At 38.3% G+C, this 27,563-nt stretch overlaps 1 protein-coding gene across 1 annotated transcript in view; it reads right to left on the bottom strand.

The window, feature by feature from the left end:
• Nucleotides 1-26,941, bottom strand: part of LOC126424777 (speckle-type POZ protein-like) — a 36,935-nt gene extending 9,994 nt beyond the window's left edge. Inside the window, exons 1-2 of the mRNA XM_050087537.1 lie at nucleotides 26,877-26,941; nucleotides 19,588-19,677 (exon numbers count right to left, since the gene is read on the bottom strand). Of these exons, the coding sequence (XP_049943494.1) occupies nucleotides 19,588-19,627 (40 nt within the window). The 5' untranslated portion in view covers nucleotides 19,628-19,677; nucleotides 26,877-26,941. The remainder of the gene's footprint in view (nucleotides 1-19,587; nucleotides 19,678-26,876) is intronic.
• Nucleotides 26,942-27,563: the final 622 nt, after the last annotated feature.

Below are 27,563 nucleotides of genomic sequence, written 5' to 3'. Positions count from 1 at the left end.
AATTTTGGCGACACTGCACATTCTGCTACAAATGGATTTTCGCTCAAGAAGGCAAGAAAGCAGCATACAACAAACCCAAGAAAGTCACAACCTTCTGCAACGACTGTCTAGGCCAACCTAAAATGTGCATCAGTTATTTCAATGAAAACCACATTCAGGAATGACTTTTTAAGATTTTGGTGTTTAAATGGTGCAAAGGTTAGGTTGATAAGTATTTTTTGTATAACTTGTTTGTGTGTTTTGCAAATGAATTAGTAAGATAAAATGTCCTTCAAAAATAAAAGAAGCAAGAGACAATAAAACCAAGAATGACTTTTTAAAATTTCAACTATTAAAGAGTGCAAAGTTTATGTGAAAATTATTTTATTTTTATTGTTTCCTGTAAGGTATGTGTTTGCCAAATAAAGTAGTACAGAAAAAAAAGCATAGTTTTGGGGTCATTTCACAATCTAGCTGGCCACTACTGAAGCAGTTTATGCAGCGATATGTTCCCTTTGCTACTGACAGCCTACCAGGTACATACATGATGAAGTGACGTAACACACTCACGGCATTCAAGACACCGGTAACCTGAGCCGCATTGCAGCAAAGTTTTCATCAAGCCACCAGGATGTGATACGCAGTACAGAAATTTCCACAGTGAACATTTTAGGAGGGGATACTTCAGCCAGAAATTCTTAGTAGAATCTGATATGAATTCCACTGGGGCTTGGCCCTTTGTTCAGTTTTAATGACTGGAGTTTGGTCTGAATGCCACTGACATTAATATCTGTATCACTCATCCTTAGAGCTATGCAAGAATTGACCTGGGTCTGTACTCCTGGATTTTCTATCGTAAAGGAAAAATTGAAAACAAAATTCAGCATTTCTGCTTTTGCTTTGCTAAACTCAATTTCACAGGGTGTATACATGGACAAGGAAAAAAAAAAATAAAATTCCCGGATTTCCCGGTTAAAGATACACTTTCTCCCGAGTGAAAACATACTTTTTCCCTGTTAACTGACAGTATATTTTCTCTCGGAACTATATAACTTATGTCTTTTGAATGATTATGGTTTTATACACGGGCGTAGAATTTCCCGGAGCTTTAGAAAACTAAACACAGAAAAAAAAAACATGTTTTGAGAAGATCTTTGATGTGCAGCAACATGTACACTGCATATTTTCGTATTACGAAAGTATAAATTCGAATTCCACCAAACACCGCATGTTACTTTCCGAAGCATTAAAATAGAGATTGCGATGCGCTTTTGTAAGCCAGTCATAGCTCATGTCACGTGATCTAGCTAGCCGATCACAACGGGTATTCAGAGCATAGGACACGTGATGTAGTTAACCAATAGCAACATCACTGTTAAGTAGTGCGAACACACAAACAGAAAAAGTTAATGGCTTAAATTAATACACATATTGTAGCTACATGAAACGCAAAGCTCTCACATATAATATTGGTCTATAAGATAAATACGCTGCAATAGAAGCTAAGCTGTCGCATACAATGTTGGTCTTTTATGCGCATATTACAATTTAAGATAAACACACAAAGGTGCCAGTAAAATTTTTAATAACGACATAAATGTCTGATCTTCTGGGCTCGAAATTCATCTAAATGGCTCGTCATCAAAGAGTTGATTTTTAAATGAGAGTCAAACACACTGTGATTTAAGAAATTCATCTTACATTATCGCACATAGTTCCGGTGTAACTGCCAGAATGGTACTTTGATGGTAACGCTTTTCAAACCACCACTCGGAAAATTTTCCCGCGACCTGTTACAAATAGGTTCATTTCTGCATTTACTAGAGAGCGCCAGATGACAGGAGTCACCGCGCTTGCGCAGCTACGATGTCGTAGGGAGCCCATATGTTCGTACGTGTAAAACATTAAAAGATCTTACATTATGCCATAAAAGAAACAAGGCATCAGAGGATAATCCAAGAGGATCGGAATTTCGTGACGCCCGATTCCCAGTGAAGTAGGCCACGACCTGATGTTAAGATTTTCAATGTGGTTTTCGGGATGTAAATTTTCTTGGAGTATTGTGTTCTCATGTTTGGTTCTTTATTATGGCATAATGCCAAACATGCTAGAAGTTGAAAATGTGCACTTGAAACGCAGCTAACAGTGTGTGGAACTAAACACTTTGTTTCCAATATATTGTCTGCCTCAGCGGAAATGATTAATAAGAGAAAATTTCTTTGGCAAATCGACAAAAATAACTTCATTGTTGCGCAAGGCAATTAATGCTTGACTGTCAGAAAGGGGGAAATAAAATAAAATCTGCAACTAATAACACATTTTAGCCTTCCATAATTATGTATTTTAATTCACTTGATAGCTCCCAGCCACAGAAATCTGTTTTGTTTTCATTTGACGTGAGAGCAGTAAACGAAGAGGAAACAGCAAAATCACTAAATGTAAACATGGGTCACATGGAGACTATCCACTTCCTCACTGTAACTCAGACTGCTCTGCGCATCATCAGCCCCAGATCTACAATGTTTCCTAACCGGGACAATACCACGCCATTCCCTCACGCGTTTGAGATAGGACCTCAAAATTTTTTTAAAAAAATCGAATTTTCAAAAATGTGTTCATTTTGTAGCACACATCTTTCTGAAGAGTCTGATGCATAAAACATTTGTGTTCGAGGAATTGTAAGACATGTTATTTGGTCGTAAGTGTGCCAAAGTGCAGTGCCTCGTCTCCTCACACAGCATTCTTCTATCGCACGTCACTGTACTTCGCTCTGTGGAATTGAAACATGTATATTTTGTAATGGATGCCATCAAACCATATTCAGGACAGTGGAAATTAAAATGTCCTGTGGTGCATCTCGTGCTTACAGTCTGTCACATTGACATCCTGTCCCTCAGTTCTTTTTTAAGAACTCTTCAGAAAATCTGTGCTCTTTGTTCCCTATCAGCTAACAACTTGCTGCTTTGTGTGACAAAATTAAATATAGGATACATAAACCCAATAAAGACAGGAGACAAGCAAGACAATACACATTTCTTCAATCCTTAGCTCATAGAATTTTTTTCTGTGCGATCTTGGTACAGCTTTACATGGTGTGCTTTCCTTTCTGTGAAAGAATCTTACCTCATCAAAGTTCGTCAAACGTTTTGTTACACGAAAAGTTGAAATGTCGCTGTCTAATACTGAAAAAGCTGTTAATAGAAATAAGACCCAAGACTGCTGTGGTTTCCCGATCTGATTACATCTATTTTGTCACTGTCTGCTAGATAAAACAAAACAGGCCTTTCTAATACCGCAACAATTGTAATACACACCAAATAAACGAGACTGTTTTGGCACAAACGGTATTTTTTTGTAACGACAGAATATAATTAACGAAGTCCAATATCAAATGCCCATTAGACCTACTACAAGCAAAAAGCTTTATGTTAGGAAATAGTTTCACACTTCATTCATGTGCTCCAGTTTCTCAAGCATTAGATCAAAAAGTAGTAGTACAAAATTTTAATACAAACTTGGAATAGTCATATTGTTCCATAATTTGTGTGATGTCCCCGTTTCTTCTCCTTCCTTGTTCTAACAAATAGTCTTGTTATCACTAATTCTGTAATTACTCCTGCCAATGTCAAAGCTTATTCGCAGGTTAATTTCACTAACTTTGCCAGAATCACCGGTTTAGTTATCCCGCGATTATTCTCCGGTTAGGTGTTGTTACATGCTCGTACAATGAGTTTTCTGCACTTCTTCCAGAATAGAACTTAAAGCGGCTGCTAGCCGGGGACTACAACTGGCCCTTATTAGTACAGCGATCTGTCCAAGAATTTTCTGTCAAAATTTCATTTTCTTGGATACACCAAAAAGGTAATACATAATCTTTCTTACCTGTTATTCATTTATTTCCACTCCTGTAGTCTGAATCTATGGATTTTGCTAGTAATTATAACAACGCTCATCATTTGCAAACCCAATCAACCACACAATCAGACAGCGGTTGGCATTCATCCGTTCGGTCTTACTCCGTTCAGCTTCTATAGCCCTTTTTGTCTGTAGGAAAGTTTGTTTCTACATGCAACAAGGATTCCCCTGACTGAGACATCATGTACACTATGCACGCATTCACAAATCAACTTACGATTCATTCAGAAATCAACTTAAAATGTGTTCAAAAACTGACAGGGATGCATTTCAAAGTCATATGAATAATCGATAGACTAACGTGTGCTGGATGCTAGTCACTTCATGAAACAAGGTGCTTTCCCTCAAGAATATGAATTTGCCACTCCCCCCTGCTGCGCATGCATGAATCTGGCAGCTTGGGCACTCCAGTAAAATTTTTCCCAGTAGCATCTAGCTGCTTGCTACGATTGCTTACACAGCTAGCAGCCACATTTCTGTAGCCAGAAGCAGGAGAAGGTACTACTCAACTGTGTATGCGCATGATACCGCTCGTAACTGCTAAAACGAATCTAATGTAAACAGTTGTGACGTCACGCTCATTGGAGGCAATTTGTTGTTACAGAGCATTGCACAGTCTTCCTAAAGCCTTCGACACATTTTGCTGTTGGCAGATGCTTGTATGAGCATCGTGTTTTGTTGCTGTATATTGTGCATTTCCCTTGCAATTTAAGTTTTATTTTCGTTTTTTCTCTCGTTCATGTTTTATTGCTGCATTATTATTCTGTAGTATAGGGACACAGTAATATCCTTTGTTAGAGTAGCAGTTCTTACCAATCAAAATTACAAAAATTTAAGCGATAACAAAAACAATGAAAAATTCCCAGATCTCTCAGTTGTCCCAGGTAGTATACAACCTGTTTCAGTTCCAGTGTCACCTATGGTTGTGTGCAACTGACAGCTTTTACACGACTAGAATTTCTTTCACTTTTGTGGAAAGTCTTTTTATACATTTCTGTTATAATAGTCATTGAAGACATCACACATTGTCTTTTCTACAGCCTGAATATCATTTAGCATCTTTGTATCTATATTCCTACGCATTATTTTACACTTGTTGTACTATATGCACTGTTCCTTACATACAGGGCGAAGAAAAATACCACACTTTGTGGTCAGCATGCAATTCCTCATCCAGGTTCAAGACAAAAGTTTATGTAGCAGAATCAGATTGGGTGCATTTTGAAAAAAGATCTATGAAAACAAGAAGGTGAAAACACTGTCACATCATGCAGTGCATCGGAATGTACAGAGGAATGTATGTCACCCCACACTACCATGCCATCTGTCGTAGCTCACTGAATAGACTGCTGGGACACCAAATGCACATATGTCATGGCACTATGGTTTGAATCCTCAACAGGTTCCTTTTTTTTATTTTTAGTCGGGTTCCTTTTTTTATAGTTCTTGTTTATAAGCAGCTCATCATTTTGTCACATGACAATAGCCTATCACATGACAGTGGGCTCCATTAAACTGCACACATGTCTATTAACTGTGCAGTACACAACCATAACAGGTCATGTCAAGTACATGTACGGCAGCTTCCCGATGGCGTACCCAACAATGAATACATCAATATGCTTTTGGTGCTGTGTGTGTCCAATAACCAAGCTGCTGCTGCTCATGCATATGCTGCACAGTACCCTCACAGGTGCCATCCTGATAAAGTTCTTTGTCACCTTCGGGGAAACCTGTGATCTTCATCCAGAAGTTATGGATAGAAGTCATCCAAAAACTAGACATACTCCACAAATAGGTGACACAATTCTTGAAACTGTTCATCAATCACCTTGGTAAATTACTTGTGTTATTGCAAAGCAGTTCTATATACCCCAAAGGCTAAGGATTGAAGTGTTGTATAATGAAGAACTGCATCCATATCAGTAAACATCAATGCAGCACCAGTGGCCAGAAGGCTGCATTCAATGAGTGCAGCTTTGTGAACGGCTTTTGCAGCAAGTGGAAGATATCTAACACTTTATACCGGGTGATCGAAAAGTCAGTATAAATTTGAAAACTTAATAAACTACGAAATAATGTAGATAGAGAGGTAAAAATTGACACACGTGCTTGGAATGACATGGGGTTTTATTAGAACAAAAAACACTCCATATTGCTAGACGCGTGAAAGATCTCTTGTGCGCGTCGTTTGGTGATGATAGTGCGCTCAGCCGCCACTTTCGTCATGCTTGGCCTCCCAGGTCCCCAGACCTCAGTCTGTGCGATTATTGGCTTTGGGGTTACCTGAAGTCACGAGATATCGTGATCGACTGACATCTCTTGTGATGCTGAAAGACAACATCCTACGCCAATGCCTCACCATAACTCCGGACACGCTTTACAGTGCTGTTCACAACATTATTCCTCAACTACAGCTATTGTTGAGGAATGATGGTGGACATATTGAGCATTTTCTGTAAAGAACATCATCTTTGCTTTGCCTTACTTTGTTATGCTAATTATTGCTATTCTGATCAGATGAACTGTTGGACATTTTTTGAACATTTGTATTTTTTTTGGTTCTAATAAAACCCATGTCATTCCAAGCACGTGTGTCAATTTGTGCCTCTCTATCTACATTATTCCGTAATTTATTCAGTTTTCAAATTTATACTGACTTTTTGATCACCCGGTACATGTAACACTATATGGAATGATGAATCAAGCTTCCCTCATGTCATCATTTTCAACCTCCCCGACAGCCACTGCTGGTCAGAACGCAACCCAGATCACCCGTGAACGTGGCTTTAAGGAAGACTTTGGCATAAATCTGTGGGCTGAATAATGGGAGTGCTTTCAAGCTCTTACCTATTGCCAGTCAAGTTGAATCGTACATTTCTTCCCAATACTTTGCCTGATGCATTAGAAAACATTCTACTTGGTGTTTGGCAGCAGCTACGATTTCAGCGTGATGGTGCACCGCCACACTTTAGAATGAATGTGCGTAACTATTTAAATGAAGTGTGTCCGGGGAAATGGACTGGTCATACAGGCCCAACGTTCTGCCCTCCATGTTCCCCAGACCTAATTCATTAGATTTTGATTTGTGGGGACACAACAGGAACAAGTTTATAACACTCCAATAATGGATCTATAATACCTAATAGCTCACGTGCAAGCCGCTTTGGCAACGGTAGATGCAGTTGTGTTGCATAGGATACAGTGAAGTACGATCCAGCAAGTTGCTAAGTGTTTACAAATGCAAGGTGGTCACTTTGAACATCTCCTCTAAATCAAACATTGCTCGTACCTGTATGTACTGGCTCTACAACGATAACCCTAGATATCAATCCTACATAATGTGCTATTTAGTGTAGCCTACCTATTGTAGTTGTTGTACCTCAATGGATATAGATGAAGTCACTATATCCACTATTATTTTCTTCTGGCCTTATTTGTGTCATGGACAAAACAAAATGGTCATTTATGTCTGTAAGAAGTTCATGTTACGTCTTCATGTTTAAATGTAGGTAACAGTAACAGAAAGAAATATACAAGCTATCACATTGTAGAAGTGTAAATTGGATACAATTTAATGCTTTAATTAGGTAGATGGGGGTGAGGGGAGAAGTAATTAAGTTTGGTGCGAACACAACTAACATCAGTAAAAGTGTACATATTCGTTCCCACGGCATTTGCGTCATCTCGCTGAGCTAAGAGAACAGGTCTGGCTCAGTGCAGAGTTCATGCTACCTGTTCGTGGCATGCTGTTACAGCACTGCCAGAGATTTGTTTTTTAAATTGCAAATCAATTAAACCTATTGTTGGGACTTGGTTTTGCTAGATACACTATTGTCTTGAACTGGGATAAGCAATGGTATCTCAACCTCCAAGTGCAGCATTCTTTCCTTCACCTTATATGCTGCGTACTAGGAAGAGTCCATCACATTACAAACTGTCCTATGTATATCATTGTCTACTTTTTGGTCCACCATTCTAACAGATTATTGGAGTTAGAGGACAAATTGAAATGGAAAGGGGTGTTGAAGGGAACATATTGTAAATACAATGATCAGACAAACGAAATGATACAGTCAGACAAAAATGTAAATAGACTTTGTTGTTTCCAAAGTGATCACCAGAACTATTAATACATTCATCCCACTGTGAGACCCAATCAATGCCTTCATGGAAAAAATGTTTGTGGTTGCCTAAGAAACTACAATTGTATCCAGACATGTACCTGTTTGCCTGCAACAAATTGATGGTCATTAATGTCTTTCTTTAGGGCTCCATAAATATAGAAACTGGATTGGGGTGAGCTCAGGACAATGTGAAGGATGTGTGAGGACTTTGCAGAGAAACTTCTGCAGTGTAGTCAAAACAACCTTGACAATGTGTTGGCATGTAGTATCCTGCAACAGGAAGATGCTGTCTGCCAACATTCCTGTACGTTTGGGCTTGATCGTGCAGTTCAATTTTTGCACAGCACCCATGTGGAGAGAAACTGAAGCACATCATGAATGTTCACGGATGGCATCATTTTGATGTAGGATAATGACTGCCCATATGTTGCCAAGATTATTTCAACTATGCTGCAGACATTTTGCTGGGAAGCCCTTAAAAATCTTCCCCTCTTGACCTCTGCACATGCAATTTCCATATTTTTTGAGCCCTGAAGAAAGAAATTAGTGACCACTGACTTGCTTCAGATGAAGAGATGCAATCTATGGGGGCTACTTGTAAAATAATAAACAGTTCAGTTCACTTACTTTTTTTCCACCTCTCTTGTTTTCATTTTAGTGCCCCTTATTCATATTGATTAGCACTGAATAGAAAGTCCAAGTATTAAAAACAACATGTTTGTTTTCACAAAGATGATGCATATTACACTATGCTAATGTGAGCATCCAAGCAAAACTTATTCCTTACCATAGTTACAGAGCCTCAATGCCTAGGTAACTGCTCGTTCTTTGATCATTGCGAGTTTCAATTAGTCATAAATTTGCTTATGCTTCAATATTCCGCCAGTGTATGAAGTTACACAAACAATTCCAATTAATTTGTGGACAGCTGCTATGTGAGTATCTTCCCTTTTACAATCTGGACAGTCCATCTAGTAAAATATGGTTACAACTTTGAACAGTCTTTTACTTGAACATTCGCACTTGGGATTTTTTTCTGTGGAGTCAAGTACTAAATTGAAAGTGTGTAAATGTCAAGACGAAGTGATTATGCATCTGCATCTGTACATTGTGTTGGAGAGGGTGTTTAGCATACACTATCCTTTAATTCCCTTTCTATTACATTTATGCCTGGTACGGGAGAAGAAAAACTGTTGGCACTCACGAATTTCTTTAATTTTAGTACAATCATTATACGAGAGATATGCTGGAGAAGTTAATGTGTTTCTTGCCTCTTTTGGAAAAATGAGGTATCTGAATTTTGTAAGGTCTCCCAATTCAGTTTATTGAGCATAGCTGTAACACATTCCATGAGCACAGTTTTTCTACAGACAGCAGTTTGTTGTATGGGTTGATGAACAGCCGAAGAATGCCAGCAAAACTTAAAAATAATTCAGTAAAATACTTGCTCTAAACAAAAGGTCTGTAGAAGCAAAGTAGTAAACATACATATTTTTTAAGAATGCAGTACCCAGATAATCAAATAAAAATATTTAAATTCAAAATATATACAGGATAATGGTAATATGAGAAATAATGTAAATATTAAGTGTCATACAACAAACAATGTAAGTTAAAATGAAATACAATGACACACACACACACACACACACACACACACACACACACACACACACACAGAGAGAGAGAGAGAGAGAGAGAGAGAGAGAGAGAGAGAGAGAGAGAGAGAGAGAGAGAATGTAAAAAAAGAAGAGACTTTTACACTTTTGGAGACAGTACAATAAGGAACAAAGAAACTGACACAGCACATTTTCACGTAAAACATTCACTGTACATAAATTTCATTAAGCCATAATTTTAATATAAAGAGAAAAAATGTTCAGTCGAACAAAGAAATTGCAAACTTGCAGCCAGTAGTCAATAAATACACTCCGTAACATTCTGACCCGGTATCTGCAAGTCATCCTGATTTGAGGCATCAAAGACTGGCGAAGATGTCCATCATCCATAATTTATTAGTGTGCTGTCAGTATTACTCGCATGCACCAAAATCATGGTAACAGACTGAGCACATTGCCCAGCAGGTAGCATCCTTGCCGCAGGAACTGCAGAACTCAGCTGCCGTCAGGATTACCACTCACCACAGCCGTCAACATGCTCCATTGTCTTCGATTAGTCACAAAGCATGCAGACCGAAGGAAGAACATAGATACAGGAACCATCGGTATAACAGCTCTAAATTGTCGTAGCTGTGTTGGGAAAGTACCGCAGTTCCAAGCGCTAATAGAAAGCACCGACGTTCAAATCGTTATAGGCACTGAAAGCTGGTTAAAGCCAGAGACAAGTTCAGATGAAATTTTTGCGGAGAACCTAACGGTGTTCTGAAAGGATAGGCTAAACACAGTTGGTGGTGGTGTTCTTGTTGTTGTTAGAAGTAGTTTAGCTTGTCGCGAAATTGAAGTAAATAGTTCCTGAGTTAATAGGGGCAGAGGTCATTCTTGGCAACCAGAATAAAATAATAATTGGATCCTTTTACTAACCTCCCAATTCAGATGATGCAATTGCTGAAAGGTTCAAGGAAAACTTGAGTTTGATTTCAAACACATACCCGACTCATACAATTATACCTGTACTTAATGGCGACTTTAACATACCCTCGATATGTTGGTGAAAATACATGTTCCATTCCGGAGGTACGCATAAAACATATGAAATTGTGCTCAATGCATTCTGTGAAAATTATTTCGAGCAGTTAGTTCATGATCCCACACAAATAGTAAACGGTTGTGAAAACACATTTGACCTCTTAGCAACAAATAAATCCAAGCTAATAACTGAGCATCAAAATGGATACTAGGATTAGTGAACACATGGATGTCGTAGCGAGACTGAATACTGAAACCCCCAAAAATTCCAAAAATAAAAGAAAAATATACCTATTCAAAAAAGGAGATAAAAATTCATTCCACGTCTTCCTGAGAGACACTCTCCACTCTTTCCAGATTAACAATGTAGGCGTATACCAGATGTGGCCTGAATTCAAAGAAATAGTATCAGCAGCAACTGAGAGATTTATACCAAATAAATTAATAAACAACAGAGCTGATCCTTCTTGGTAAACAAAATGGGTCAGAACACTGTTGTAGAAACAACGGAAAAAACATGCCAAATCCAAACGGACACAAAATCTCCAAGACTGGCAATCTTTAACAGAAGCTTGAAATTTAATGTGAACTTCAATGCAAGATGCCTATAATAGTTTCCACAATAAAACTTTTTCTCGAAACCTGACAGAAAATCCAAGAAGATTCTGGTCGTATGTAAAGTAGGCTAGTGGCAGACATAATCAATGCCTTCTCTGCATGATAGCAGTGGAAATACCATCGACGACAGTGCTGCCGAAGCAGAGTTACTAAGCATAGCTTTCTGAAATTTGTTCGCCAAAGAAGACAATGTAAATATTCTGGTATTTGAATCAAGAACAGCTGCCAACATGAGTAACATAGAAGTAGATATCCTCGGAGTAGTGAAGCAACTTAAAACACTTAACAAAAGCTAGTCTTCTGGTCCAGTTAGGTTCCTTTCAGAGTATGCTGATACAATAGCTCCATACTTAACAATCATATATGACTGTTCACTTGATGAAAGATCCATATCCAAAGACTGGAAAGTTGCATAGGTCACACCAATATTCAAGAAAGATAGTACGAGTATCCTGTAAATTACAGGTCCATACCATTAATGTCAATATGCAGCAGGATTTTGAAACATATATTGTGTTCGAACATTACGAATTACCTTGAAGAAAATGGTCTATTGACACCAAGTCAACACAGATTTAGAATACATCATTCTTGTGAAATACAAGTAGCTCTTTACTCAAACAAAGTGGTAAGTGCTATTGACAAGGGATTTCAAATTGATTCCGAATTTCTAGATTTCCAGAAGGCTTTTGACACTGTACCACACAAGCGGCTTGTAGTGAAATTGTGTGCTTACGGAATATCATCTCAGTTATGTGACTAGATTCATGATTTGCTGTCAAAGGTCACAGTTCGTAGTAACTGATGGAAAGTCATTGAGTACAACAGAAATGATTTCTGCCATTTCCCAAGGTAGTGTTATAGGCTCTTTGCTGTTCCTCATCTATGTAAGTGATTTAGGAGACAATCTGAGCTGTCATCTTAGGTTGTTAGCAGATGACATTGTCAGTTATAGACTACTAAAGTCATCAGAAGAGCAAATGAACTGCAAAATGATTTAGAAAAGATATCTGTAAAGTGTGAAAATTGGCATTTGATCCTGACTAATGAACAGTGTGATGTCATCCATGTGAGTGCTAAAAGAAGTCCATTAAACTTCGGTTACACGATGAATCAGTCAAATCTAAGGGCCGTAAATTCAACTAGATACCTAGGAATTACAATTAGAACAACTTAAATTGGAAGGAACATGTAGAAAATGTTATGGGGAAGGCTAACCAAAGGCTGCATTTTATTGGCAGGACACTTAGAAAATGTAACAGATCATCTAAAGAGACTGCCTACACTATGCTTATCCGCCATCTTTTAGAGTACTGCTGCGTGGTGTGAGATTCTTACCACACAGGATTGACAGAGTACATTGAGAAACTTCAAAGAAGGGCAGCATGTTTTTGTATTATCATGAAAGAGAGGAGATAGTGTCACAGAAATGACACTGGATTTGGGTTGGACATCATTAAAACAAAGGGGATTTTCATTGTGATGGAATATTCTCATGAAATTTCAATCACCAACTTTCTCCTCCAAGAGCGAAAATATATTGTTGATGCCAGCCTACACAGGGAGAAATGAACACCATAATAAAATAAGGGAAATCAGAGTTCACACTAAAAGATACAAGTGTTCCTTTAAAGTCAGCAGCGCCATTAGACTGCTTTTTATTTGCACTATTACATTTACACGATCATGATTTCAGCTTTAAAGTGTCATTATCAAGTGTTTTAATGTTATACCGTGCCTAAGATGCCATACTGTCGCATTTAAAATACACTATTAGACTCACTGTTCAGTCAAGATGGTATACTCCGTGATAAAACAAAGCAGTAGGCTTTTATCAGAAATATTGACTCTTAGACAATGAGTCTAATGGTGTATTTTAAATATGACAGTATGTCATCTTACTCACTGTATAACATTAAAACACTTGATAATGGCACTTTAAAGCCAAAGTCATGATCGTGTAAATGTAACACTGAAAATAAAAAAAACAGTCTAATGGCAGTACTGACTTTAAAGAAATATATTATGACTGTGGCCCCACATTATGAAAAAACTGGATATAGGTGTTCATTATTTACATGCGCTGTATGAGATTGGAATAATAGAGAATTACCGTGAAGGTGGTTCGATGAACCTTCTGCCAGGACTTAAATGTGATTTTCAGACTATCCATCATGTAAATTTAGATTAGAGCAAAGCATGGAGATGCTAACATCCCATACAACCTTTGGCAGATACTATCATAATTCATCATATATTCAGCCACACATATTTTCATGTACTCTTTAACAGTGGTGTCCCAGGAAGATGTTGCTGTGGCCAAAATCATTGTTTTATCATACTCCATTGAATCTCTGGTGAAGATACCGTGTTTGGAAATAGTAGACTTGCTTGGTTACACAATGCAAGTGCAGAATTCTTCCAGGTTGCGTGTGAACTGATCGATACAAGTCATACTACATTGGCAAAGTGTGTTGTGAATTCCAGACTTGCACAATAACAAATTATCCTTCACTGATCCCAGATGGTATATGATCTACGGTGGATGGAAAACCACTTTGACTTGAAATTTATGGAAGACTTTTGCTATCATAAATGAAATATACCGATATTCTCACCTCTTTGTGCACTTCATGCTCCTAGATTTTAGCTTGTAGTGCCCTTTTAATCTGCTGGATGGAATATTAATATTCCCTTTACACTGCCTTTAGGACCTTAGGTAAAGTATCTGGTTCTAAAACTATGTGAGCTCTGTGCCCAAGGAGACTCAAATGGGAATTCCTGGAGAAAAGGTAATGTTCTTTTCGAGGAACACTACTGAGAAAATTTAGAGAACCAGCATTTGGAGCTGACTGCAGAACAATTCTACTGCTGCCAACATACATTTTGCGTAAGGACCACAAAGTTAAGATAACAGAAATTAGGGCTCTTACGGAGACATACAGACAGTCATTTTTCCCCTCATTCCATTTGTGAGCAGAAAATGAAATAGAAGACTAGTAATGGTACAGGGCACCCTCCACCAAGCACCACACAGCAGTGTGTGGAGTATATGTTGACGCAGACATAGATGAAGAACTCCTAAATCCAAAAGTTTTCTTTTGCAGATATCCTCTTACAGGTAGAATCAATTAGCACAAACTACAAGGTATCAGTACTGTTGCTTTATCGTTCAGCCTTCAGTACTACTGCATCAAGATCCACTCAGCAATTTCATAGTGCAGCTCTTTCTGCAGAGGTTAAGTTACTGCACTCAGCAGAAAGTCTCAAAAAAAAAAAAAAGCATGGCACACTTCCCTTCTCATTTCTCCTGCATCATCCAAAGGGAGACCTTCAGCTTCTTCAACACCACTCACAAAACTTTGAAGCTGATGCTACAAGTGCACATACAAAATTGAGGCCTTTGCACAATACATGCAGCATTGCATCCTCCATATTTTTCTTCACGAAACTGACAGCACGATGTCATGAAGTTCTCCACTGGGAAAATGACTGCCGTGGCAGCATAAATCAAATTTTGACATCTGCTGAGAACGTGCTTCCTTATTTATCCAAGCAAACGTGGCCAAAGTCACTCTGTCAACTCAATACCATGATACAGGAAAAAAGATGTGTTACAACCATTAGATGCAAGTGGTACAATTCTTCAGAAATGGCTTGGAAAATGTGACACTGATGCTATTATGTAGATGACTCAATTTTGCAACTAAACCTAGGGCACCTACTATAATCAGTTTTGTGAGTAGTGTTGAGGAAGCCATATAACTCCTTCCTCTGGATGCTGCAGAAGAAATAAGAAAGCAAACTTCCGGTGACCTTTTGGAAGCGCCTCCCAAACAGTAACAACCTCCACAGAAAGAGTTGCACCATGAAATCTCCAAGAATATCCTGACGTATTGGTACTGAAGCCTAACAACAGTAATGCAAGTACTGAAACCTAACAACGGTAATGCAACATTACTGTTGCTCCATAGATGATAATGAGGCATTTAAAGTGACTAAGCCACTGGGTCATCTGTCCCTCCATTTCATTAGGGAAACATGTAAAAACTAAAGAGTGAAAAAAGTGGGAACTTGGCTGCTCCAACTACATAAGCATGTGAAAGAGTTTGAAAAAGAGATGACAGTAGTTGTACAGGTAAATGAAAATAAAGATAATCCAGGCAGCATCTTGCACAAGAGGGTCTAAAGGCACAACAAGGTGAGGGGGGAGAAGAGAGTAACCTGCAGTCGTGTGGGTGGCACCCCCCCCCCCCCCCCTCACACACACACACACACACACACACACACACACACACACACACGGGAAGTCGAGGAGTATTATAGTTTACTGTAAAATTCACTCTCCCTCATGAAATGCGAAACTTTGGTAGTGGCTGTCTAGTCATCTGCAAGCATCTGAGGTAGTGAGGTCACAGCTGCAGTGAGGAGGATCCTCCCGCTGCAGAAGGAACTCTTGGGTGAGTCTCACGTGGCCGATGCATATTCAGCACAATATAATGGCATCTTTCTGAGAGGCCTGGAAAGATGTGTGCCACACTTGTTTTGGGTTGTAGCAGCCTGTCATTCCAATTGCCAGAGCCTCAAAATATTGTCTCAAAGTTGAGATCATAAGTCGGTGCCCAGAATGCCGACATCGAGTTGACCTCCTGTAGTTGCATCTGGCTGCACAGTCAGCAAGTTCATTTCCTGGAATGCACACGTGGCTCGGTGTCCAGATGAAGGTCACTGTCTTTCCAGAGCTGTAGAGATAAACCAGTAAGTGCTGGATGTTTGGGACCAAAAGATATTTGGGATAGCACAGATGTTGCCTCCATAGTTTGTATGTTGATAAGAAGTATGGTCTAGCAGTGACTCTATCTACAAGAAGACTGATTACAGCCCTACAGGATATGTACAATGAAAAATTTCTGTATTCACGAATTCTTCCTAGTTATTTCAAAATACCCTGGTAAGGTTAAAGATTGCATTGTTGTGAACCACCACCAGGACTGTATGACCTTCCTAGAATTCATAAAGGTCTATCTTTTACGTAATAATAAGCTACATTAGTGCTCCTGCATATGATTTAGACCAGAGACCACCAAGCATTTTGCACGAGAGGTCGGATAACTGGAAAAAGAAAAAAAAGGGCATGCGCGGGCCGCATCATCATTCTCTACAATACTTAAACACCAGAACAAAATCTCAGGGAAAAAGGATTTCAGTTCAGCATCCCATGTAAATCATGCGCGAGTGACAGGTAATGCATAAAACACAAGGATAACGAAGATATTTATTTACTAAAAATTTTATCAAAGAACGCAATTTAGGAAAAAGATAGGTCAATCCGACCTAGGGTGCACATATCTGAATCTCACAAATTAAGCAACAAGATATTTGTGAAACTGACTTTTGGCTTTCTAGATACCGTTAGTTTGGTATTGCTGTATCCTATCAAGGCAATTGGTTTCAAATGTACAGTAGTCAACCTTGTTCGATATAGTGACTTCAGAAAGTTCATTTCTAAAAATGATTGTTCACAGACATAAGTTGTTCAAAACACTGATGTAATACCAGCGGAAAATTTCTTCAGTCTCGGAAATTCACCATCAGATAAACAGCAGTAAAATTCAACAACTTTTCTTTCTTTGTGCTTCCCTTTCAAAAAGTCATTGGTTTGCAAATCAATGAGGTGCTATCGTAGGTCAATGGCCATATCATCAAGGTTGCAATCAAACGGGTTATGGAAAAGAAGAAGTTCACTCTCAATGTTGTCAAGATCTGAAAATCTCTCAAAAAATGCTTCTACAAGTCAAGATTTCCTAGGACTCCATATGTCATATGTCAATGACAGGCCAAATTTATTGGTTGATCTCTTGACTTGCTGGTAGGAACGAATATTCTTGTGATGGGAGGCCACACTGTTGCTTGAAAAATTCCAAGGGGAGTCCAGGTGGTTCACCATACATGGATTCTGCTGCAGAAGCTCCAATGTCAAACTTAATGGCTACACGTAGTCCTAGTAACACCAGCAGTAAAGCAGATTAAATACATTTTATCACGCAAATTCAAGTACTGTTGGCAGGCCAGATGAAATTATGTCATGGCCGGATTAGACGAACGTAGTACATTACATTCGTTCAGGTTGAGGATCAACAGCTACACTCTGCACCAAAAGTTGATCGTCTGGAAGCCTTCCTGCATTTCACCACAATTTTCTAGAGTAACTACTTCAGTGTATACAACAGCATCACTATCCATGAAAAGCCTTGAGGAACTTAAAATGTTATCTACTAGGTCATTTATAAATGTACTGTGAAAAGTAACGGTCCTAACTACTCACCTAGAGCACGCCCGAAGTTACTTTTATGTCTGAAGACTTCTCTCTGTTCAGAGTGACATGCTGTGTTCCGTTCACTAGAAACTCTTCAATCCAGTCACACAGTTGGTCTGATATTCCAAATGTTAATGTGCTGTCCCCTAGTAGCCAACTATTCTACGAACGACTTTGAGGAGATAGCACTTGAATCAGCAGCCTTTAAATAAACCTACATTGGAGATGTGTGTGCAATACTATAATAGGATGGCCTCATAGAGAAGATAAAATAATAGAGTTGTTACTTCACCTCAACAACATTCATAACATACGGTCCCCTATGTAAATAGAGGAAGGTGATTATCTGCCTTTCCTCAATGTTTTGGTTAGATGGATGAATAATGGTTCTCTGGGACATTCAGTTGATCAGAGACCCAACATTACTAGTTTGTATTTTCTAATAGGGCACTATTAGTTAAAACCTAGAACCATTAAGTGCATAAAGAGGAAAGCATGCCAGCAATATCTCTACCTTTTCTTCCCTTTGGTTGCAATGTTTCACTTAAGATAGCAAGAATCCTATGTAAATTTCAGGTAAAAGTGGTTTACCGCCCACCATCTAAGACTATAAAATATCTGGGATCAGCGATTTGTTATTTCAGAAGGAGGGAACATACAAAATACCTTGCCACTGTGGTGTATCCTACATAGGACAGATTATATGCACAGTGAAAGAACACTGCACAGAACATCAATGTTCCACTCGCCTTTGCAACCTAGCGGATCTGCTAATGCCAAAGAGTCTAAACCTACCAGACAGTCAATGAAGTGTGATAAAACAATCTTAGCCGCAACTACGTGTTTTTGGGATTCCATTATTAGAGAGTCCACAGCAATATGCTTTGGAGAATATCGGATGAACCATCACAGTGGCTACTGATTGGATCTCCACAATTTCCCCCAATCCAAGACTTCAGATGATGCTGATGGCTGTCACAATACGATAACCTGAGTTCTGTAATTTCATCAGTGAGGGTGCTGTCAGTTGGGTAATTTGCTCATACATCACCACAATCTTGATGCAATGCATGGAATACTAACAGCACTAATAACATGTGAACTTGGTGATGTTTCTGACAGTATTCAATGGGATTTTCACTCTGCAGCGGAGTGTGTGCCGATATGAAACTTCCTGGCAGATTGAAACTGTGTGCCCGACCGAGACTCGAACTCGGGACCTTTGCCTTTCGTGGGCAAGTGCTCTACCAACTGAGCTACCGAAGCACGACTCACGCCCGATACTCACAGCTTTACTTCTGCCAGTATCTCATCTCCTACCTTCCAAACTTTACAGAAGCTCTCCTGCGAACCTTTCGAGATACTGGCAGAAGTAAAGCTGTGAGTACCAGGCGTGAGACGTGCTTCGGTAGCTCAGTTGCTAGAGCACTTGCCCGCAAAAGGCAGAGGTCCCGAGTTCGAGTCTCGGTCAGGCACACCGTTTTAATCTGCCAGGAAGTTTCATATCAGCGCACACTCCGCTGCAGAGTGAAAATCTCATTCTGGAAACATCCCCCAGGCTGTGGCTAAGCCATGTCTCCGCAATATCCTTTCTTTCAGGAGTGCTAGATCTGCAAGGTTCGCAGGAGAGCTTCTGTAAAGTTTGGAAGGTAGGAGACGAGATACTGGCAGAAGTAAAGCTGTGAGTACCGGGCGTGAGTCGTGCTTCGGTAGCTCAGCTGGTAGACCACTTGCCCGCAAAAGGCAAAGGTCCCGAGTTCGAGTCTCGGTCGGGCACACAGTTTTAAGCTACCAGGAAGTTTCAGTATTCAATGGCTTCACCTGAGGATTACTGACAGGTATCAGAGACTGTAGTTAACAACTACCGGATGCAAGCACAAATTTCTTTGAACAGCCAATTCGCTGACCAAATTTTAAAAGTTCACGAAAGTCCATTTTAAAAGGTTTACTGGCGTATACTGCACACTAAATAGTGTAAGTTTAGTACCTATAGATAAAGTACGATAAGTGTTTGAACTGAAGTTCATGCTTTCACCACAGAGCTCAGGAGGGGTATAAAGCAAAATAACCCTTTCTCCTGTAACAAAAAGATAAGTTAATAAACAAATCAAAGATAAAACAAACAATGGCACTGTGAAAGACAGATTAATTTCAGATGCAGTGTTAAAGAATTCCAAAACATGTATCATATTTGAATTTTCCACATTAAACAATCCACAGATTTTGACATTTATGGAGACATTAGTAAAAAATACGAATCAAAAAGAAGCATAAAACTTAATACTGACGATTAAGTAAAAAAAAAGATATCTGATAAAATAGAAGTTTCTATAAACCATTATAACAGGTAAAGCTACAGAGTTGACTTCTACTAGTGGCAATAAATAATATGAACAACCAACCAAAACTAAAGGATCTCTTCTGAGCTTGAAGGAAGTACAATATAATCTCTTCTGAGCTTGAAGGAAGTACAATATAGAGATATCCATGCTGAAATTAATTTTTTTGTACATAATTATTTAGACATTGGGAATCAAGGCTAAATTACAACCACTGATTCATTTTTGTCACCAGCAAAATAAAACTAATAGAATGTTGGCCACAATTATCTTTATTGAAAAAAAAAAAAATCAAAGCACCAACTAATGGTCACAATTTACTGAGGACTCACAACAATCTTTGAGAACTATATTCCCATCTTTAGGTGTGAAACATGTCAATTCAATAAGTGCATAATCTCCAAGTGAGAACACAGTACTGGAAAAACTATGGTTAATATCAATACTTCAGTACTGATGTACAATTTGTCAGTTGCAGCCAGAGACTTAAACCTTTCATTCATTCTAGATGTAAAAGATATAGTGGACAATCAAACAAAACCAAAAATTTATTAATAATTCATACTTAATCCATAACAACTATAAACTATCAGTTGGACCCATAACACATTTTGTATTCTGATATTTCACACACCTCTACGATGCACTGTTGTTGCCCTTTTCCATGGACTTGAGAGGTCTCAAAGATAAACCCTAGTGTTTGCACACACCATGTTTGGTTGAATGTTACCTTTTGTCCATGGCAGGGGTAAGGAAAACTGGACATACTATGCAATATGTTTTATGTGAGACCAATGTGGATGCTCAAGAACACCTCAGTGAATACTCAGACATGAAGACTTCAACAACAGCGATGTGACCTTGATTTTGAGATATTTAGTGATCAAACAAAATCGAAACTGGAAATAAAGTGCTTATGACATGACAGCTGATGATGGAGAAGCTCACATCTTCAGTAAGAATAGATGTTTTCAATGGAGAAAACAGCAACCACCAGGTAATGTAATTAAAGGCTATATAACATGTTTCTGCTGTTGCCTGGACTGCAACAGATGGCGAGAAGTCTTCAAGGGAACTCCGCTGTTTTGGATCTATGGAATCCCTTCTTTACCCCAGATATTCTAGACGAAATCACTGAGCAAATCTGAAACTATCTAGATTTAAAGCACAGTATGTTAACGATCACTTATCCTATCTACAAGATTGTGATATCACTGAACTGAAGGCACTAACTGGACTATTAGTGTATTCAGCCATTTTTACATCAGGGAACAAATTTGTTTACAGCTTGTTTGTAACAAATGGGAGTGGGAAGAGATGATTTCAGGTGAAATGTTAGTAAAGTAAGTTTATTTTTATTATCTGCTTTACAATTAAAAATTGCAGGTGATTGGTAGGAAGGGAAGAAAGTAGGCAAGTCTCCAGCAATTTCACAAATATTTCTGCATTTCATTGAGAACTGTCAACCACTATCTTCTGCAACTCCAATAGTGTGTGTCACTGAAATGTTTGTACCCTGCCACGGAAGGTTTGGGTACGGAAGGTATATGCCAACCAAAATGGCACAATATGGCTTAAATATTCGGTGCTTGACTGAACAACATATGACTTCCTTGTATTACTCTTACATTTATTATGGAAAAGGCAGAGACGGTCGAACCCTTTCAAATGGTGTAGAAGATCAGCACTCCCACACAGGCTGTCCTTCAGCTGGTGAAAGCCACTGAAAATATGCAGAGAAATGTTACAGGTGACAGTTGGTACTACTCAGTAAAACTATGGCTGAAGGGCAACAGGCAGATTCCATATTCCTCGAGTTCCGAAAAGCATTTGACATTGTGTCCTGCTGCAGACTGTTAACAAAGTGGCTCGAAGACTTCTTCAGTAACAGAACTCAGTACATTGTCCTCGACAGCGAGTGTTAATCAGAGACACAGATATAGTAAGGAGTAGGCCAGGGAAGTGTGGTACGGCCGCTGTTATATACACAGATGATCTGGTGGACACAGTGAGCAGCAGTCTGCCACTGTTTGCTGATGATTCTGCAGTGTACGAGAAGGTGTCGTTGAGCGACTGTAGGAGGATACAAGATGACTTAGACAAACTTTCTAGTTGGTGTTATGAATGGCAGGTAGCTCTATATGTAGAAAAATGTAAGTTAATGCAAATGAGTAGCAAAAACAAATTCAAATACAGCATTAGTAACATGCTGCTTGACTACCACATTGAATAAATACCTATACATAATTACGCAAAGAGATATGAAATGGAGCGAGCACATAGAAATGCTAGTAGGGAAGGCGAGTCGTTGACTTCAGTTTACAGGCAGAATTTTAGGAAAATGTGATTCATCTGTAAAGAAGACCAAGGACAATAGTAGTGTGATGCATTCTTGAGTATTGCGCGAGTGTTTGGGATCCACACCAGGTCATATTAAAGGAAGACACCGTACAACTTCATAAGCAGGCTGCTAGATTTTTTACTAGTAGATGCTTCAGGAACTGAAATGGGAGTCCCTGGAGGGAAGACGATACTCTGTTCGAGAAACACTTCTGAGAAAATTTAGAGAACCAGCATTTGAAGCTGACTACTGAATGATTCTACTGCTGCCAATATACATTTCACATAAAGAGCATGAAAATAAGACAATTTTGTATAGAGGCATACAGTCAGTCATGTTCCCCTTGCTTTATCTGTGAGTGAACAGGGAAAAAATGAAAGACAGCCTTGGGCCATTTTCTCCACATTTGTTGATGTTGCTTGTGGTGTGAATTCTTGTGTTACATCAAGCTTAGCCAAAGACAAAAGTCACGATGAGACTTATCTTCACGAAGAGTCTCGCAAGAGACCTTTTCATGTGTAGGCTTTCTATTTGGAGGAAAACAAGATATGCATCAACTGTGTGGTGTTGCACTTTCTTTGGAATGTTCTAGGAAGGTCTGGGTGAAATATGATTCAGAGCCTCATGAGAATATATAACTACTTTCCTCTTGATCTTTTTATTTAAATTGTTGCCAAATTTTTCCTTTCATAAAAGTACAGAGTGCAACACAGTAGTCACTCTACATTGGAATGAAGTGCAGGAAACTCAAAGCTGATTTCACCAACAATTTCTCATAAATGAAATGCCTTCCCCAATATACTTTCATAGGGAACCTGTAATATTCTCTCACTTATGATAATCTGAACAAGTGGAGAGGTAACAATCTACTACCAATTTAATAATGCGTGAAATAAAAATATACCATAAATTTTGCTGTATTTTAGTTGTCCAAGTGTTTTAAATCCTACAATGTTAAAAAAAAATCAAGTTTCCATGAAGTCTAATTACAAAATGTGTCTGAGACAACATGAAGTCATCAAAATATACATTCACCACAGTAATGGTTTTGTATGCAAAAATAAATAAATTAATTAATTAAATAAAATAAAAAGACACACTGAGGGATCACTCCATAATAGTTGTGCTCCTGTGAATGTCCATAGAAGCTAACAATTGTGTAAACAAAGGAAACCAAAATGTTCTTACTCTGAATGTAATAGTCAGTGATCACAATAAAATTTGCTACATACATTAGCAAATTCAATGAAGGAAACAATCTTATTTACCCTGAAGAACCTCGTGTTTTAATTATCTGTAAGTTTATTCATTAACAGTCAATATTTGATAGACATTACTCTGTATTCAGGCCATAGCATTCAGGCAGCTACTTCCATCTTTAGGCAATTCTCTTTGTGTTTGGACACAATGCGTTAAGTCCATTCTCTACAAAAAGAGTGGCAGGAGCTTTTCACAAAACCATACTGTCCAATATCCTTGAATCCACCCATTGTTGATCTTAGAAAATATCCTGAGCTCAAACATAATGAGCTCGAAATAACTGACCTCCAACATGCCACCAAAAAAAAAAAAAAATTCCATACACATGCGACACATGTAAAGCAATGTGCACTTTTCTCACAAAGACATTGGTGAAAGCAAACAGCAAGCAGAACTATTTCTTGGCCTGTGAAAAGCCTTGTACTCTGTACCACACAAAATAATTATTAAAAGAAGTCAGAGAATACAGAGTACCAAACATAATTTGTCACTGGGTTGAGGATTTACTGGAACAAAGGATGCAGCATGCTATCTTAGAGGGAAAAATCACTGACAGTTGTAGAAGTTACCACAGGTATGCCCCATAGAAGTGTGTTGGAATCTTTACTGTATTATGTTGCATAATAATTCATTGGCAAACAACATTAACAATAACCTCAGTTGATGCAGTTATCGATACAGAAGCACTGTCAAAGAGCTGCATACTTATTCAGTCAGTTCTTGACGAGATTTAAAAGCGGTGCAAAGGCTGCCAACTTGGTTTACATGTCCAGAAACACATAATGTGCTCTTTACAAAATTACAATTTCTATCAGATTCAGCTTATCCATTATAAACGAGTATTTCTTAGAACCCATGTCTGCATATTTAGTATAAATACAGAAAATTGCAACAAGTCAATTTTTTAAAATTTTGTTTAATCCATCAACTGGTTTTAGAACCTTTTCAGGCTTCAATCTTCACATGTGGAACATGGAAGCTACAAATTTATTTCCATAGCCTAGTGAAAGTTACTGGCTATTTGAGAAGAAGGTACATAAAAAGATTTTAATGCTCAGCCGTGAATAATAGTTATAAATTGAGTTGCATAAAAAAATGAAATCTGTTAATTATAAATTAAAGAGAATCTGCCTTTTTGGCATGAACACAGTTGCTCATTTGTTTTAATACACAAATATGTTTCAACACAACTGTGGCACTTCCACTGGTTATTTCCCTTTGACTGTTTCTGAAATACATACAGGCACATTTTAAGTCACGTAGGAATATATTACTTCAGATTTAGCGATTTAAACTACATGTGTACTTTATCCTTTTTATTTTGTATGGTTGCCAACAGAACCAGCCATATGTTTAAATTAATAAATCATGACAGAATGTTCTTAGGGCATCGTCCGAACTTAATTTTTGTTTCAGATACAACCTACTGTTAAAATCATTGCATATGGCCCATTCACACTTACTATTGCTGTATTGGACCTGACCTGGGATATGGCAGGTTTATATTTGCTTGCTAATTGTGTCTTTGTTGTTTAGTATTAAGAATAACGTATAGAAATTGGTAAAAGATTTGTGAGGCTTTGGTATGAAGAACTATTTGATTTGGTTTGGTATTTATGGATTAGGCTGTGTACTGGGATGTTAACAGCATTTACTTATGACTTTTCCTGCTCATTGCAGAATTCTGGATCTTGATAAGCTGCTGCGGCTTGTTCTTACGTTTCGCTGCATTATTTACGTTTCTGACGTACGCCTGACAAACATTTGTTTCACTGTTTTGATTCGGATTAGTGGTCTCGAAATTTGTTTTCATTCCAATGTGTTTTCATTGTCTCTCACACTCATGTGTAAAGGTGGAGGGGGGGGGGGGGGGGGGCTTGACCAGGCTCTGCATGTACATACAAAACAGAAACACATTGTGCTGCATGATGCTCAAAGAAAGAACTCCGACTGGCATGTAGCTAGCCCCTTCCACTCCACTCTGAGAAGTTGACCACAAAGTTATTTTAACATGAGTATAGGCTATTTTTGAGTATTTTTAATCTTTTCTGCAGTGTATTGTCAGTTCTATATGCCACATACATTCCTTGTTTCCCCTTACTGTTTTCTATTCTGTATGTTATTTTGTTATTCACATTCAGACAGATGACCACGGACAATGTTACAAAATAAACACAGAAATGTTACAAAATAAACACAGAAATGTTACAAAATAAACACAGAAATGTTACAAAATAAACACAGAAATGTTACAAAATAAACACAGAAATGTTACAAAATAAACACAGTAGAAAAATTGAACCAAACCAACACTGAATGGAGAGTTAACAATCACACAACAGAAAATACATGAACACACATGATGAAGAAAACAACAAACAGGAAAACATGGCAGACAGTGACATCTGTCTACAAAATAACACACATGAAAGGAAACATAAGAAAACAAGGAATACTTGTGGCATATATAACTAACAACAAAGTGCAGAAAATATTAAAAATACCCAAAACCACTAAGGTAAATTCAAGAAAGCAGGAATATATCAGCTAACCTGCAATGCCTGTGATTCAGTATGTTCAGGACAACACAGGTAGACTTGCAACAAAAGCACTGATGGGTGACAGCTAACATTCATCATCTAGAGCCCACCCCATTAAAATAATCTCCATTCTAGCAGCATAGCAACAACCCTCCAGCTAGAAAGATAGTGACCGACTTTACCACTTTTAAACAAGTGGTCAAAATTACCATATCCAAAAGGATGTCATAAGGGCGAAAAAGCTATCTATGATCGAACGGTAGTCCCCTCCCCCCTTACTTACTTACTGAACAACAACAAGGCACAGAATATAACAAAGCACGGGAGGAAACAAGCAAAAGCTATCCAAATACGTAAGATGACATAAAAATAACGAAACTACACCAAATTGTGCTCCAAATTTCACAAATCTTTCACCGGTGTTCACAGGTCATTCTAAAAAACAGTGGTAAGCAAATAAAAACCAAAAATCAGCTCTGGACAAGTCACTACAGAAATGGTAAACCTAAATGGAGCATATGCCACGATTTTAACAGAACATAAATTTTTAATAGTTGTAACCCGACATGCCGTACTAATTTAGCCCTCTGGATGATTTCACATGTATATATTTCAGGAACAATTTAAGGAAGAAAAACCAACGACGGTGCCGCAACTCTAATGAAATGTCTTTTGATATCGAAGCAAAACAATAACTGTGTACCTGAAAAAAGCCGGACTCTTTATTTAATTAGTTTTTATTTTGATGCAACTACAGGAATAACACTTAAGAGTTTTAATGCATTCCATTACTTACTGTGAAAATTTGGGCGGCTTTGCAGTTCGTATCCACTTACCAGCTTACGTTGCGACGACAATTGTGCGAACTCCCCAATTACGTGTCAGCCAACGTCACTCGCTACGCTATCAGCCAATGACTGGCTCCTCCAGAGTGGCCAACTCTGCGGCACAATTTCCCCCTATATTGCATTTGAGTTCGGTTTTAATCGAGCCAAAATATGTTTTTACAGTGCCATAAAGCATCAAAGTGAATAAACTATTATTCCAGGTGTCAAACGTATTTCACGAAAATATTCTACACAAACAAAACTTAGCTGATTATAGCGATCTAAGAACAAACAGAAGCGCGACAGTTTACTCACCGGTGCAATATTGGTATCTATTCCCACTAGATGTTTACCTGGGAATGGTGCTACAGCTAAAACAAACTAGTAGAAAAGAAATTCATTATACAGATCTGTATTTGCATTCACAAATGTTTCTGTGAGAAACAGAGTTTCAAAATTCTCATACCCAATACCAAGTGATTATCAAGTGTTCCGTAATGTCTGATGTGAGCACGCAATAGCAAAACAATTTTTTAAACAGTTACTTACAACTTCATTAACCATTAAATCAATGCAATTTTCTGGACATATATATTGCTTCACTTGTAAAACCAGGTCCCCACCTTGATATAACTTATTGTCGCATAAGTTGTCGT

This window comes from Schistocerca serialis, chromosome 10, assembly GCF_023864345.2.
Source record: "Schistocerca serialis cubense isolate TAMUIC-IGC-003099 chromosome 10, iqSchSeri2.2, whole genome shotgun sequence".
Taxonomy (NCBI): Eukaryota; Metazoa; Arthropoda; class Insecta; order Orthoptera; family Acrididae; genus Schistocerca; species Schistocerca serialis.
The sequence above is the reverse complement of the archived record's forward strand: the minus strand, read 5'-3'. Positions and strand labels throughout refer to the sequence as shown.